The sequence below is a fragment of the Myotis lucifugus genome, unplaced genomic scaffold (genome assembly GCF_000147115.1).
Source record: "Myotis lucifugus unplaced genomic scaffold, Myoluc2.0 scaffold_63, whole genome shotgun sequence".
NCBI lineage: Eukaryota > Metazoa > Chordata > Mammalia > Chiroptera > Vespertilionidae > Myotis > Myotis lucifugus.
The window spans coordinates 4,909,203-4,926,315 of NW_005871111.1; the positions used below are offsets into that span (position 1 = coordinate 4,909,203).

Here is a 17,113-nt window from a genome sequence, read left to right on the forward strand (position 1 = left end):
AGCTGATCACTCTCCATAGGCACAGAGCCAGTGCCTTCCCAAGCCGCAGCCCGTAGGCCTGATGGGGGCATGGGCTCCGGCCGTCATTCCTTTCACATGAGACCTTGTGAGAATGGATAGAATCCACATTTAATTGAATTAGTATATGAGACATTATAAAAATCAACACACCATCCTTCTCCCAACAAGAATGAAGTGGGATACTTTAACATGAAACAGAATCGCAGGATAGGCAAATGGGACATGGAGTGAAATGTGTTCATTTTGCTCTGCAGGCCGTCTTCACAGATTTGGAAATCCTGGCCGCCATTTTTGCAGCTGCTATCCATGACGTGGACCATCCTGGAGTCTCCAACCAGTTTCTCATCAACACAAGTGAGTTCATCACTAGGACAGTCGTTCAGGATCATCCTATGAGTCACTGCTTAATTTTTTCCCTCCTAATGTTTTTGTTATGGATAATAATAAGAGTAATAATGAGGTAATCCTTCCACTCCACTCAAACTGGTCAGACCTTTCCTGGATACTGTGTCCAGTTTGGCAACATCATTTTTGAGCTGCATGGAGAACTTGAAAGGGGTCAGAGGGGAGCCATAAAAAGTACTCAGTGTTTGGAAAATACGATATGTGAGGAAAGAGTAACAGATGTGGAATTGTTCAGTAAGCACAAGGGAAGGCTTGGGAATAATGTGATAATGATGTTTAGTATTATGCAGGGCTCTCACACAGAGTCCCTCGCTACTGGGGAAGCAGGCCCAAATGTTAGATCGGAGCATGGGAACCCCCAAACAGAAATTGCAGTTAGTGACATAGCACCATCCCTTGGCTATTATTCTTGAGTAAGAGAAAATGTGACTTCATGAGTTTGATTTGCAGACCAGAGCTCTGCCTAGTGAAAGATGTCTGAATCTTTTGTGTGAAAGGTGGGCTGGAAGCTATAGTTTCCATTTCCAGATATCGCAGTCTCTGGTGTATAGAGCCAGATAGCAGAAAATTTAGCATCAGGATTGTTCTAAAAAAGTATTAATGTTTTGTTACCATACATAGAAAGCTCCGAAAAGCTACATTATTTGGATAAATTGAAATTTTACAGTCACACCATTCTCTTCTTTGAAAATCCATAACTCACAATTAACAGAGCTGGCAAGCATATAAAAAGTGAATATAGTTTGAAAATCCTAATACATTTGATAAAGTTTAGTGACATTTTCAGTTCATTCTTTTCCAAAGCACAAAATGTGTGAACACATAAAGGAAATTACAATCTGAGATAAAAATAGGATTTAGCAGCTTGGGAATGCTTTTACCTAATATCAAATTCTTTATAAACTGGAGAAGGAGAAAAAGGATTTTAAAATACCAGGAATTCTAATCAAAGAGAAAGCTTATGCACTAATAACTTCTGGAAGTATTTTTGCTTAGAAACTGACTACATTCCTTTGTAGAGGGAGACTGTTTCTTTAAGAGGAAATGGGCATGCAGATCTTGGTTCTTAAAACTATTTGAATAGAGGTAGATCTGATTTCATAGTGAGGTAATGCTGACCTTTGAATTGTACGACTTTTTAGTAAGTCATCATTTTTTCCTGTTTACTAGATTCAGAACTTGCTTTGATGTATAATGACGAATCTGTGTTGGAAAACCATCATCTGGCCGTGGGTTTCAAACTGCTGCAAGAAGAGCACTGTGACATCTTTCAGAATCTCACCAAGAAGCAACGGCAGACACTCCGGAAGATGGTTATCGACATGGTAAGACTTCAGCCTCTCCATGTTCCTCACTGCCTTCTACCGTCACAGGAGAAGAAATCTCATTTTCTCTCATACACTGAGCTCGCTGAGTATTTTCATTATCTTTTTACCCAAGGTGTTAGCAACTGATATGTCCAAACATATGAGCCTGCTGGCAGACCTGAAGACAATGGTAGAAACAAAGAAAGTGACAAGCTCAGGCGTGCTTCTGCTGGACAATTATACGGATCGTATACAGGTATTTGAGAAAAAGCCTCTGATTGAACACAAAGCCAAACCAAACAACAATAAAAAATGAAAACAAACTTAAATTAGTTGCATGTCCTCAGTTATGACTACAGTTATAGGCTTATTTTAAGGACAAACTAAGCAAGCTAAGAAATAACGAAGAAAAACATTGCAGCTTATTCTCTAATTTACAAGGAAAATCATAGCCCTATTTATTGAATTGCTTAGTTCTAAAAATAAGTGGCAAGATCTATTTGTAATAGGGTGTACGTGACTGCTGGTCCCCAAAGCTGATCTTTGGATATAAATCCTATTGACTTGCAGTTTGTTAAGTCTGTTTTCGTTATACAAATTGCCATCAGCTGGTCTCTTTCCACAAGTGGAAAATATGAAGATATCTACTTTGAGTAATTCTTTGCATTTTTTCCAAACTGAGGAAAGGAAATGGTGGCAGTATCTGACCTCTAATGTCCTTTCCAGTTTTTAAATTCAATGACCATCAATTTAAGAAGACACACATTTTCCCATTTGGGACTCCCATTTTAACCAATTCTGGCCAGCACCCTTGTAATTCTGCTTTTTTGGTGCACACACCATAATTATAATGCAACTAAAATGTTCTTAGGTTTGGTACCAAATGTACTAACACAAGAGGGATGCGATGTTCTAGTAGTATTTACACCTAATTTTATGAGATTTCCAAAACTTGATGATTTCAGGTCCTTCGGAACATGGTACACTGTGCAGACCTGAGCAACCCCACCAAGTCCTTGGAATTGTATCGGCAATGGACAGACCGCATCATGGAGGAATTTTTCCAGCAGGGAGACAAAGAGCGGGAGAGGGGAATGGAGATTAGCCCAATGTGTGATAAGCACACAGCTTCTGTGGAAAAATCCCAGGTATTTAATATAAGGTTTTCAAAGTTTTTGTAAGCTCTGATGATTGTGGATTTGGAGGGTTCTATTTAGTTCTTTCCTTTTAATAGAATATATATTTATATGAAATGATAAGGAAGCAACCACCCATTTAGTTCCATTATACTCAGGACTCATTTGCCTTCTCCATTACACTGAGTGGAGATAAAGCAGTCATCAGAAGCCATCAAAGTTTGAACTGTGTAGCCTCAAACAGTTTAGATGGTTGTCTATGATCTTAGCAAATCCAGCTGATTGAACCAAAGATTATAGGCCTCCTCCAGCTCATCCACCCAGATTTCTCCTCACTCTGTCTTTACCCAGTATCCCTACTCTTGTTCCCTGCACCCCATTTTTTCTGTCTCTCCATAATCAAGCTCACTGCCACCATCACCAAAGGTAGTGAATCTCACTCCTACAAATCTCTTCTACCTCATAGTCCCAGCTCCGTCCTGTGCCCCCTTCCAGGGTTACATCTACACTCTGAGAACATGCTGACATCTTCTGATTGTGTCCAAAGCTAGAGATTCCCTGTGGGCTGAGGATTTGGACAGTGCAGTAGAGGCAGGGGGCTCAGAAAGTTCCCAGATTCTAGCTGCACTAGAACGTGTCAATATCCCCACAAAGGCTTTAGAAGCTGCTAAATTGTTACTCTTCTCAGGACCACAAATGGCCTGAGCCAGGTGGGCATGACTGAGAATGAGTCTATAGGTTGTCCAAGGTCTTTATCACAAAAGCATTCGGAGTATTTTTTGTTCATATTTATCCTCTTTCCTCACTACCTACTCCCCAAATTTACATATGCTTGTAATATTTGTCTAGTAACTTTGCAGTTATTATACTGTTGCTTCTTTTAAAAAAAGACAGTCAAATGCATTTAAAATCTGTGAAAGTGTCCTAACAGTCTAATATGCTATAAAAATGCACAACAACATTAATTTAGGGACAATTTAAACACCCAAAAGCCTTAATTAGAACCACATTAATTACATTAAATGGAATAAGGCTCTTTTATTAACAACAGTTTTTAAAAAATATTTATATCCTGTCTGTGCAGTTTTTCACACATTTTCCCACACATTATCCTATTTGAACCTCCACACAGCGTTGGGAGATAGACACAACATGTATCTCCCCAGTGTATCAGGTGAAGAGTTGTCCTCTTGGTCTATTTCGCCAACTCTTTAGTAACTCAGCCACCACCACTCAAAGCCATTCATGCTCCCTCACCGTGGCCATGTCTCACCGGGGCCATGACATCATGGTCCGATCCTGTGTTTCCCACAGGTGTGCTCTGGTGACCTTTGTCTGAGTAGCCTGGCAGTAAAGCCCTTTATTTGGTGCTCTTAGGATTTGTAGAGCTCAAACGTGAACAAGACCTAGGAAATAAGCAACGGGAGGCTCCCTTTCAAAAAATGCTGGGCATTTAGCAGAAGCAACACAAATGAAGAAAGGAAATGACCACATTGTGTTCAGCTGATTCAGTTTTCTCCATTGCCTTGAGCTTGTTTTTTGCACATTCCTGGAAAACACCTTGAAAATAGTGTCTAAAGTCCATTAAACACACATAGAGAAGAAAAGGAGAGGAAAAAGGAGTGGGTGGAAGCAAGAGAAATACCTGAATCATCTACAGTTTAGTTAGTTCTTAAAACCAATGCAGCTTAGAGATGCCCTGTTTTTCCTGTGAATTCTGTTTGTTAAAGCTAAGAAAGCACCAGAGAAAAGATGATAGATAGATAGATAGATAGATAGATAGATAGATAGATAGATGATAGATAGATGTAAAAGATTCACATATGAGTAAGATTCTTTGATATGGTACAACTTTGCTTTATTAAATGACTGGCCAAAAACTAGAATGATAATAAAGGGAAGTTTCCAGTAGTGTGGAAAGGTAGCTACATATTGTCCCAGGGGTGCATATAAAATGCCCTTGCTCATCACCCCCTAAATCCCAAACCTGCATCTCTCCAGCTCCCCAGACCATGACAGGGGAATTCCATTCTCTCATTCAACTAGTGCCTATTCTTTCCCTCAGCTTGCCCCCACCCCCAGGGTTTCCTGTTTGTCCCACAATGACGAGGTCAGCAGAAGGCCACAGAGCCCGCTCAAGCAGGATGCATAGCCCCTGTGTAAACCATAGCAGAGCCACACGCCTCATATTTATTCACAGGAACACCAGCACAGGAACTGCCTAATTGTTTTTATTTTCCCTTCTTTCTCCTGATGAAAATGACTGTGGGCCCTACAATTACAGATGTGTCCACCGAGGGGACCTTAGCTGGTTTAGGGGCTTGAAGTATTCTCAGATGTTTTACCAAACTCATCTACAAACCAAAAGCATGTCACAGAACTTGAGACGTTTCAGAGTAGGCAGGGGCTGGCTCCCCTTTGTTTTGGAACAGCGGCTTATTTTCAAGTTATCAGGGAAAGAATGTTGAGTCAGAACTCATTAGTCCTGGGGCTTCCTTCTTCAGAGATGACTCACAGAGTCCAAGTAGTGACCAAGTCATTCCCAGCCAGGGTTACAGCCAGACTTCTTATCTGGCGCACGGAAAAGGAAAAGTCGTCAATTATAGTGAGACGTGAGACGAACACAGGCTTTGAAATCAGACAAAGCTGGGACCGCGTGCCAGCTTCAGTCCTTACTGGCTCTGTGACCTCCGTCAAGATATTTAATCTCCAGGAGGCTTAGTTTCCTCCTTTGAAAATAGGCCAAACCAATACTTTGCGGGATTAAGAGCGATAACTCGTTTGTTGCATAGAGTGCAGGGCATACTATCACGGGATGTGTTCAGATAATGACTGGGCAGCGCCTGAGTTACTATGATGGATCTGTCTTGGGTTGTTGTTATCTTTGCATGCAAACCAGCACAGCTCGTTTGGTTTTCAAGGGCCAATCGCAGTAACAGGTGTGTGACCTTCTTTTCCTCCAGGTTGGTTTCATTGACTACATTGTCCATCCCCTGTGGGAGACCTGGGCAGATCTGGTACAGCCCGATGCGCAGGACATTCTGGACACATTAGAAGATAACAGGAACTGGTATCAGAGCATGATACCCCAGAGTCCCTCCCCACCGCTGGATGAGCAGAACAGAGACTGCCAGGGGCTGATGGAGAAGTTTCAGTTTGAACTGACCCTGGAAGAGGAGGATTCGGAAGGACCTGAGAAAGAGGGAGAGGGCCACAGCTATTTCAGCAGCACAAAGACGCTTTGTGTGATCGACCCAGAAAGCAGGGATTCCCTGGGAGAGACTGATGTAGACAATGCCGCAGAGGACAAGTCCCCGGTCGACACATAATCTCCCTCTCTGTGTGGAGGCGAACATTCCACCCTTGACAAGCATGCCAGCTGTACGGTAGGGCCAGCCCACCATGGGGCCGAGGCCTGCACAGGACATGGGCCATGTGGCTTTTCCAGTTACTTGAGTTTGGAGCCAGCGTACAAGACCGTGAAGCAAATAGCAGCTCAGGAAATTCCACGGTTGACTTGCCTTGCCTGCAAGCTGGGTGGAGAGCTGATGCTTTATGTGGTACTGGAGGCCAAGTTCAGATCACGACTCAATGGCTTGAACATAGAAGACACAAAACTGAGAGATTTTTCTGCACTAAATTTCGGGAATCTGTCCCCTCTAGTGACTGAACTGACTAATATGTTCATTTATAAATCTGCTCACCTGTCCCTCTGTCTGCCAACCTGTGTGCCTTTTTTGTAAAACATTTTCACGTCTTTCAAAATGCCTGTTGAATACCTAGAGTGTAGTACCAACTTCTACACAGATAAGCATTCGAAGTTGATACAAACTTTTTTGACTCTTTCTCGGAAAAAAAATAGAAAAGAAAAGAAAACGGTCTTCCTTTCTTCTTGGGCAATATCTCTCACTTCACTACAGTTACTTTTACAATTAGAAAGGATACGCTTCTAACCACATTCTACTTCCTTCCCCTGCTGTCCCTTCCAACTCCACGGTTGCCCTTACAACATATCTCTGGTTGCCCGCTCTGAACAGTATTTTTTCTCCTCTGGAGTTTTACGTTTTTGCTGTCAACAGGATAAAGTTGAACAAACTAAGGGGTAGGAAGAGGTAGTTGTGTTGTTCACAGTAACAGTCTGTGTAAAATTCAGCGTGCTAAGGCAGTGTGTCCAGTTGTGTCCTGAATCCCTGTGCCACCAGGAATCACACGGCCCCGTCCAGTCCCCTCCCTCCTCTCTTCACTCTCCCGCCCAATTCTGCCATTTTCGATTCAATGCTGCCATCTCTCTGCACTGCCTTCTGCGCTAACACCCCCAATTTCTGGTTATAACCGTGTATTTATTACCGAATGTACATAATGTAATGTTTTGTAAGTTATTAATTTATATCTCTAACATTGCCTGCCAACGGTGGTGTTACATTTGTGTAGAAAACTCTGCCTAAGAGTTGCAACTTTACTTGTAACGTTTTGTATTGTGTATTATATAACCTGTTCATCGCTGAGAGAGACATACGGCCCGGGCGCTCGCCAGTGGGGACACCGGTGGGCTTCTACCCCGAGGGTCTGCCCTTTCCCTGTCTGAGTTGCTAATACTCCGCAGCCCCTGTACCAACCCGTTTTGGAAACAAGATTCTCACATTCGATACTAAATGGTTTATACTGAGCTTTTACTTTTGTATAGTTTGATAGGGGTAGGGGGCAACAGGATGTGGTTTTCACCCACGTCCTCTCCGAATCTGTGTTCGCATGAGTTGGGTTATAACTGGGCCCTACTGCCCCTGTGGCTTCGGTTTAAAAGGCAACACTACGTTTGCGCACAGAGGGTCCTTCCGAGTGTTCCCAAACTACTGACTTCGGAAGGAAAGCCTCCTGCCTGCCCGTCTGCAGGAATGCCGTGTTCCAATTAATGACAAAAAGAAAACAATAAAAAATGTGAATTTTAAAATAAAATGTGAACTGATGTAGTAAATTATGCAAATGTGAAGCTTCTGATAACACTTGTGTAGGCCTCTTACTGGCTTCAGTCTCCGTTTGTAAAATATATTTCATGCTTTCAGTTCAGCATTGTGACTCATAGTTAAAGAAACGGCACAACTGTGCATGACCAATGGGTTTGTATGTCTATGAACACTGCATTATTTCAGGTGGACATTTTATTGTTTTCAAAAGTTTCTCACAATGTATGTTATAGTACTATTATTATTATATATTGTGTTCACATGCATTCTTAAGAAACTTTTCTATGAGGTGAATAAACACAAGCATGATTAGATTAGACTGTAGGCCCAATTATTTCGGGTTAGTTCGTCTGACATATCAAAAGCAGATCTTTTTTCTCGTTTCTCCTACCACACGCCACAGAGAAAACCAACCACTTTGCCTGGCCAACACCAAAGCTGAAGTTTCAGAATCTGTGTCCAGAAAGTCCCCTAGATTGGAACATTACCTATTTTTTTTAGCAACTGTTCCCCCAGCTCAATGGTGCGAGAAGGGAGCTGGTGAAGGAAAACAAACCCACTTTATGAATCTGAAGAGTTTAGCCCTGGCCTGTGTTGCTAAGTGGTTAGAGCATCAGCCTGTGCACCAAAGGGTTACAGGTTTGATTCTCAGCCCCGGTCAGGGCACATGTGGAAGGCAACCAATCAATGTGCCTCTCTCATATCAATGTTTCTCTCTCTCTCTTCCTCCCTCCCTTGACACCTCCCTCCCAATTTTTCTAAAAATTAGTGGGGAAAATATCCTCAGGCAAGGATTAACAACAAAAAAAAAGAGTTTAATCTACTAGATCAATAAAAAAAATCTCCAGCTTGGCTGGGTCCTCTAGAAAAGTGAATCATAGAATCACAGAACATTCTCCTAATGTACTCAGATGGTCCCATTGGACAGATGAAGAACTGAGGTGCAGAGACCTCTTTAAGCACAGCCCAGAGAGCGCTGGTCGACAGTTTTCTGGATGATCCATGGAGCCTCCTATCAATCACAGGGCTAAGCTTTTTTTTCTGTAAAAAACTGTATAAATCTCATAAACAAAATACTTAAATGCTCTGTTAAAGTCAGCTTTAAAAAATTTATCCTGAGAAGTGTGTGTGTGCGCGCGCGTATGTAAGGTTGCACGTAAGAATCAGTGGATGGCCCATGATATTTTAACCACAGGGTAGTGGTTTATGAACCAGTAAGAGGGTTTTCTCTAGAAGTTGTTCAATAAGCTGAAATGACAGCATTTCTGTATTAAGACAACTGGGGAGGAGCCAAAGTTGCAGAACCAGCTTGCCTGCTGGTTGCAGAGCTAATGTTTATAGCACTTCACCACCAGCCCTGGTTTCTGATTGCACCCCACCACCTCTGAGCTTCTGCTGATGAAGTGACTAAAGTGAATAGCTTTGAAAATGTCTACAGCTATAAGTAAGCATAAATGTTTGCATGTCTGTTTCTACAGAGAAGTGATTCTTAACCCTGGCTGCAAAATGAGAATCGCCTGGGAAATCACTATTTTTAAAAATAGGGATATTTGGGCCCCATCCTCACTTCAGATTTGTTTGAACTGGTGTTGGGTGGGTGGAGTCCCGAATATTCAATTTTTAAAATTCTCCCAAGGCAATTCTAATGTGTAATTGTGAGTAGAGAAGCACTGTTTCAGAAGAGAGAAATATCCTTGTAGCTAAGGCTTTTGTTTTAGTCCATTTGGGCTGTTGTAACAAAATACCACAGACTAGGTAGCTTAAAATCAACAGAAATTTATTTCTCACAAGTCTAGAGGCCAGGAAGTGCGAGCTTAAGGCATCAACATATTCACATTCTGTTGAGGGCCTACTTCCTAGTTCATAGCCAGTGACTTCTCACTGTGTCCTCACATGGCAGAAGGGACTAAGACAGGGGTCCTCAAACTTTTTAAACAGGGGGCCAGTTCACTGTCCCTCAGACCGTTGGAGGGCCAGACTATAGTTTTAAAAAAAACTATGAACAAATTCCTATGCACACTGCACATATCTTATTTTGAAGTAAAAAAACAAAACAGGAACAAATACAATATTTGTATTTGCATGTGGCCCACGGGCCGTAGTTTGAGGACCCCTGGACTAAGATCTCTCTGGGGTCTCTTTTGTAAGAACATTAATCCCATTCATTAGGGTTCCACCCTCATGACTTCAGCACCTCCCATAGGTCCCACCTCCTAACATTATCTCTGGGGGTTAGGATTTCAACATATGAATTTTGGGGTGACTCAAACATTCACACCATAGCAGCTTTCTTTCACAGCAACTGTATGCAGACATTGTGCACCCACCATGGCCAGGCCCTGGTGCAGATACAGAGATGAGAGCAGGGATCAGAGATGAATAAGATAGAGCTCTACACTCCAGGGATGTGCAAACTGCTATTGTTCCTCACCACTTGCTTTCCAGCAAATCCTAATTATGTTCTCAGGAAAACCACATCGAAGATTAGTCTAAAAGGAAGTTAATCGCCTGGTTCCAGAACATAGGCCATAAGTGTAACCATCTTGTACCTGTGATGGCATGCCAGTGTTTCCGATGGCAGGGAGTGACTGCAGAAGCAGAAATTACTATGGCATTTTTGCCAGGCCTAAGGGTGATACTTAACAAACTACACAGGAGCCTAAGGCTGATTTATAGACTCAGGAGCTGTCAGAGTTCAAAAGAAACACACACGTGTATGAACATGTGTACACACAAAGGACAGCGTCTCCCTGACATAGTCCCATAGGCTTATTTTGACATAATTAAGTTGGGGGCTCATAGTAATTTTCAGTCCACTGAAGGAAGCCTAATAGAGTACAAGTGAGAAAGGGGGTGGTTTATTGCATGGAGCCTGTTGCCACGTGGCCTACGTTGAAATCCTAACTCCTCCATCTATTAACCGCCCAACCTTAGACAAACCACCTCCTCCCTGGGCTTCCTTAAAATGGGGATTATACATCTGTCAAATGGGTATAGTAAACCCAGGCTTTTTCCCACCATGTCATTGCTACCTCTCTGGGCTCCATGTCTTACTTACTGATCAAATTAATGACCATATGAACCTTAAAACCTGTGAACCTTATTTCAGGTGGACATTTTATTGGGGTAGGAAGGCTGGTAAATCCCATTTATAAACCCAGGCTTTGTGCATCCTGTATCCCTTGCCAAAATTTCTCCAACCTGGTTACCTCCCACATCCCTCAAGACTCAGATCAGGTGCCCCACAAGAGGGAGCATCCCTGGTCCCCAAGGTTGAGATAAAGGCTCTTCTTGAACTTCCAGAATATCCTATGCTTTGCCACTAATTAGTTATATAACCTTGGGCAAGTCACTTAACTCCTCTTTTCCTCTGCTTTATCATCTGTAAATTGAGGAAAATTATAGTAACACTTAGCTTATCAAGGGTTATGTGAAAAACATGTGAGTTGATACATAAAGGTCTAAGAAATACAGGGGTTTGGTAAAGGTAGATTTACAGTTGTTTGTACGGAAAAAGACATGTAGGTTATAATTATAATCAAGAACAAATTGCGTGTTATGTACTCACACCGGTAAACCTATTTTTAATTACTAACACCTAGCACCATATGTTTAAGTTAGGTTTTTGTCTTTTCCAAAAGACGATAACCCATTGAAGTCAGAAGCCAGATCTTATTCCTTGCTTAACTGCCATTCTCCAATCCAATACCTGGATTTGTCAAATTGATATGAACCAAGTGGTTTCGGGCGAAGGTAAAATGCAACCTTATGCTTAAGGCTTTATAAACCAAAAGAGGTGCTGGTCTCTGAGCCCTGGAATGGTAAAGCCATATAATTTTAAAACCAAAGATTCTTCTGGTCCCATCCCTTTCCTTTTATAAATATAGAAACTGATGCCCATGGCATAGATGACCAGTGATCTGCTCATTATCATTCAGTGTACTAGTGTCCTAGGGCTGCCGTAACCTAGTGAACAAACTGGGTGGCATAAACAACAGAAATTCATTATCTCACAGTTCTAGAGGCTAGAAGTCCAAAGTCATGGTGGTGTCCGAGTCAATTCCTTCCCTAAGAACTGGTTAATGCCTCCCCCTTAACATCTGGTGATCTCTGGCAACCTTTGGCTTTTAGCTGCAGCACCCTCCTCTCTGCCTTCATGTCCACATGATGTTCTCTCTGTGCACAGGCCTGTGTCCAAATTCCCCCTTTTTATAAGGACCGCCCTATTCCAGGATGACTTCCTTTTAACTAATTATATCTACAACAACCCTATTTCCAAATAAAGTCACATTCTGAGGTACTGGCTGTAGGACTTCAATAAGTAAGTCTGAGTGAGGGGGATACAAATCAACCTATAGCACTCAGTTACTTACCGGAAGATTCCTGCTTCCCAGCACAGGGAATTTTTCTGCAAGATCATGACCTTAGACACCCAGTCAACTTTTCTGCACCTCAAACTTTTCTCTGAAATCAGAAGAGTGGACTGGCTGAAGCCGGTTTGGCTCAGTGGATAGAGCGTCAGCCTGCGGACTGAAAGGTCCCAGGTTCGATTCCGGTCAAGGGCATGTACCTGGGTTGCGGGCACATCCCCAGTAGGAGATGTGCAGGAGGCGGCTGATCGATGTTTCTCTCTCATCGATGTTTCTGACTCTCTATCTCTCTCCCTTCCTCTCTGTAAAAAATCAATAAAATATATTAAAAAAAAAAAAAAGAAGAGTGGACTGTATGTTTGAGCCAGTATTATCCACTTATAAAGACATTTTGTTTACTTAAGGGCTGAGTTCTTCAAACATATTATTTCCTAGGTATAGCTAGGTGCTTCACAGAGGGATTGGGGAGAAGAGAAAGAAGGACCTTAGGAGTCATAGGGCAAATGTAGGCCCGGGGTTAAAAACTTAGGTTCAGATGGTGAACAGATCCCAGTTCAAAGCCCTGCCTGTCTACCTTCTAGCTGTGTAACCGTGGGCAAATACTTAACCTCTTCAAGCTACAGTTCCCTCCTCGTTAACACGAGAAAAATAATAGTACTTGTTTCAGGAGGTTCTTAAGCCACAGATGTCAGCTACAACTTCATTCTTTCCACAGATAGTTGTAGAGTGCCCACTGTGTGCCAGGCACTGTGTAATGAACATGACAAAGTCCCTACTCTGATGAAGTTTATATTTTATTAGGGGAGAAAAAAGCAAATAAACAAAAAGGTAAACAATACAGTATCTGGCAGTGTGATATGTGTTGTGGGGTTGGCTAGTGGCAGTGCTTAGGAGCAATGGCTCTGGTGTTCGACTGCCTGGTTTGGAAGCCCAGCTTCTCTCATTATTAATGGCCCAGACTGGGGTTCAGCAATAAAAGGGCTCTGAAAATGTCCTGGGTTTGTCAATTTCAATAAACTGCAAGAAGTCAGGTGAGGAAGAGGAGCAGGAATTAAGGTTGGCAGCCAGGTCACAGGGAGTCCTCAGGTCACTGTGAGGACTTTGGGAAGTTATTGGCCAGTTTTAAGCAGGGGGCTGATATGAACAGATCTACATTTCTAGAGGATTATTCTGTGAGAATACACTATATTGCATATGTAGAATTAGGAAGAACAGTTAGGAGGTTGCTGAAGTGAGAGGAACTTGACAAGTGTAGTGGTGATAGAGATGTTGAGAGTTGAAAGATTTGGGATATATTTTTAGGCAAAGTCAACAGAATTAGCGGATGCACTTGAAAATGGCAGCACGGGAAAGGAGTGAGGAAGATCCCAAGGACGGGACCTGAGCAACCTATTGAATGTTAGGAACATTTCCTGTGATGGGGAGCTTTGGGAGAGGAGCAGATTTTGGTGACGATGTTGAGGATGCAATTAGATATATGTCTGAAATTTAGGGCAGAGTTCTGAGAGTTCTGATCCTATCCATGGGCAGGTTCCCTACCCACTTAGCCCCTGGGTCCATGTGAGCTGTGTTACCTCAACTCATCCCTGACCCCAAATGTGATCCCTTCAGTAGGTTTCTCAAAATATCTGCCCACACCAAGCATTTTTGTTTTTATAGAATTTCCTTGTAACTACAGCAGAGGCTTGGGAAGTCGCATTTGACAGCATGCTGCTTTCTGCCTTAGTGAGGAGGGAACTGTAGCTTGAAGAGGTTAAGTATTTGCCCACCGTTACACAGCCAGAAGGTGGAAGGGCAGGGATTTGCACTGGGATCTGTTCACCATGTGCCTCAGTCCCTGTCTCCTTTTCACTTTGTCGTTCAACTCATTGAACATCCTTCTCAGAAGCAAAATCAGTTTTTCTCTCCTGGCTCTTGAACAGTTAGCATTTGTTTTTTGTTGGTGTGGCATGATTTGGGGAAATCTCACTTTATAAACCAAAGAGCTTCTCAACAGTTATTTTGTGCAAACATGCAGGTATACATTGCTCTCTTCGAAATTCAGATATTAGGACCTTTTTCCATCTTGTTATGTTTTTCCTCAATACAAATGGGAAGCTCACTCAGCGACACTCTGAGAGGGGAGTGAGAAGACAAAGATCAAACGTTTCCTTGTGGCACTCAAGCCACCCCCACCTCATAGCCCAGCCCTGCCCGTGCCCTCTGCCAGGTTTGTACTGGTGCTTGAGTGATGCCCTCTGGCTCTGCTCTGTGGTTGGAGTCTTGAGTACCGATCTTACCAGAGCCTCTCGCATTTACCCCATCCATACAAGGGCACAAATTCTTCTTCGTATTGTTGATAGAGCAAATCCACCAGGCCCTTTGTTGCTCGAGAATGCTGTTTGGTCTCCTGCCTCACCCCTTGTTGCTCTCACGTCTCTCTACAGTTCAGAGCTCCGAGTGCAAGCCCTGGAGTGAGTGTGAGAGGAAACACACAGAAGTGCTACTCCCTCCCTTGGTCTCCATTCCTGCGTGCCTCTCGCTGTATTTGCTGAGTGAGATTTTAAAGATATGTTTTTATTGCAAAGCATGTGTCCTCAATGCAAGGCAATTACATTGTTTGGTACTTGGGTAAAAATAAAGACAAATAAAAAGTGGTCTGTTACAACACTGGGGGATAAATTAAACTGGCCATTCTGGATACTTTGAGACACAACAGGTCATGTCCAGTAGAGCTCTTTTCAACAATAATTTGGTTTATATTCTATTTTTATCTTTATCACTGACATCTAACCTAACATCCAAGTGATATGTTATTTCACGGTTTCTCTGGTTTTCTACATGGAAATCTCAGGAAGACTCAGGCCAGAATGTTTGCATGAAGTCAAGCAACTTTAACCTCTGTGAGGGCCGAGGTCATGTCTGGTGCTTTGCCCTGTTTCCACAATGCCTAGCATCTGGCCTGGCTCAGAGTCTATGCTCAGCATGTTTTTGAACAAATCTGGGTGTTGATGACAGTCCAGCCCCTGCTAATAGGAAGATGAGAAGAATGTATGTTGCAGCAAGTTGACTCTCAGTTTTTCTCATGAGATTCCATTGATTTGTTTTCAGATCTGTCTCCCACTCAACTCTGAGCCTCTCCAAGGTAGGACAATGTATTTTGTTTTGTTTCTTTTTAAACCTGTATATCCCTTGTCAACACTCTATTGGCTCTAGGGAGTGCCCTGTCATGTTTGTTGAGCTACCAAGACACAAGGTAGAAAATCCTATTATTGAAATTACTTGTGAAATATATGTCTACCCGATTTTCTCCAGAAAGGAATAGAGTAAGCTGGGGAAAGCAAGATTTGACAAACCTGTGTACCAGGCCTTGTTCTGTCCCTTCCTAGTTGTGAAAATTTGGGCAAATGACTTAAATTTTCTGAGCCAAAAATTTCTCATAATTAAATGGAGTGAACTAAAGATGGAATCAGATATAGCATGACATATAGCAGGTGCTCAATAAGTCTTTATTGTCCAGATGCACGTGTTCATGGATGGAAGGATAAATGATATCAAAATATTTTTTAAAAACTCATTGCTTGTCTTTAAAAAGCATGATGCAGCAATACATTTTGATTAATTTAGGGTTCTGTAAATCAAGTTCCAGTTAACCTAGATTTTTCTTCATATAACTCAAGAATCTAGGTGGCTAAATGCCCTCACTCCAACCCACCGATATGGGACTATGCTGACACTGATGGGCTCACTGAGATAGGAGGAAATGTGTAAATCATATTAGCCCACCTTCACATCAAAAATATGCCTGATGGAAAGCTTCCAGTGACCGAGAATACAGCAGTATTCTTTTGAGATTATGTAAATTGTTAAGTTTTTTGAGATAGAATCAAGTTGTACTCTTCTAAAGCACGCTTTCTGGTTTATATTTTTCCTTCCATAGCCAAGTAATGTATAACTCCTAATTCCTTCTTCCAGTTGAAAACAGGAGCTAAACTTTCAGAGTTTGTGACTATGTGACTGTGGGGAAAATTATATAACCTCTTTTTGCCTCACTTTCCTCATCTGTAAAATAGAAATAATAATAACGATGTCAAATATTATTAGATTAAATGAATTAAGGCTGTAAAATATTTAAAAGGGTGTCTGACCTGTCACATACATTAACAAATGTTAACTATTTATAGTTAGAGGTAGCATGTGTTCTACACGGTAGGTCCTTCAACCATTTTTCATGACTTAAATTCATCATCCTGGTCAAATTATCCCAGGCTTGCTCACATTGACACTGTTTTCTTATAGGATGAGTGTCCCAGAGGCAAGCATGATATTTCAGTCAAGGTAGAGCACAATGTGACTCTTGCCCTTCTTTGTGCTGTGTACTGTTCCATAGCCCAAGATTGCATTCATTTGGGGAAAGTCAGTGACTCGCCCTGATGATTCATAAGGTGCTTATAAGCAAATAAATCCTTCACACCTTTTCACATGAACCATTGTGAAACCATGTCTCCACTGCTCTCTGCTTGTAAAATTGAGTTTCTGTAACTCAGTGTAGCATTTACGCTTGAGTGATACATTTCATCTGAAAAACTAGTGGAGCATAGAAAAGAGGGGTTTTGGATTGGGTGTCAGACAGACCTGTGTGTCAATCCCAGCTCTACACTACCTTTGTGACCTTAGAGAAGCTATTTAACTTGTTTGATCTTCAGTTTTATTTTCTGTAAAATGGAGGAATGATACCCATATCAGAGGATTATTTAGAAAGACTAAGTGACATAACTTATGCAAAGAGTCTAGCACATTCAAGCATGCAATATGTGAGTTATTAGTAATATTAATACCCTACTAAAATGATTGAATGAGATAATATATGTAGGGGGAAATCTTCATATTATTGGTTTTGATTCTAACACCAACATTGTTTTTAGTTTAAAAAT

General features: G+C 41.9%; 1 protein-coding gene across 1 annotated transcript in view; it reads left to right on the top strand.

Annotated features, from left to right (window-relative positions):
* Window positions 1-8,144, top strand: part of PDE4B (phosphodiesterase 4B) — a 341,369-nt gene extending 333,225 nt beyond the window's left edge. The window contains exons 11-15 of the mRNA XM_006089790.3: window positions 276-375; window positions 1,597-1,751; window positions 1,867-1,989; window positions 2,699-2,881; window positions 5,833-8,144. Coding sequence (XP_006089852.1) covers window positions 276-375; window positions 1,597-1,751; window positions 1,867-1,989; window positions 2,699-2,881; window positions 5,833-6,198 — 927 coding nt within the window. The 3' untranslated portion in view covers window positions 6,199-8,144. The remainder of the gene's footprint in view (window positions 1-275; window positions 376-1,596; window positions 1,752-1,866; window positions 1,990-2,698; window positions 2,882-5,832) is intronic.
* Window positions 8,145-17,113: the final 8,969 nt, after the last annotated feature.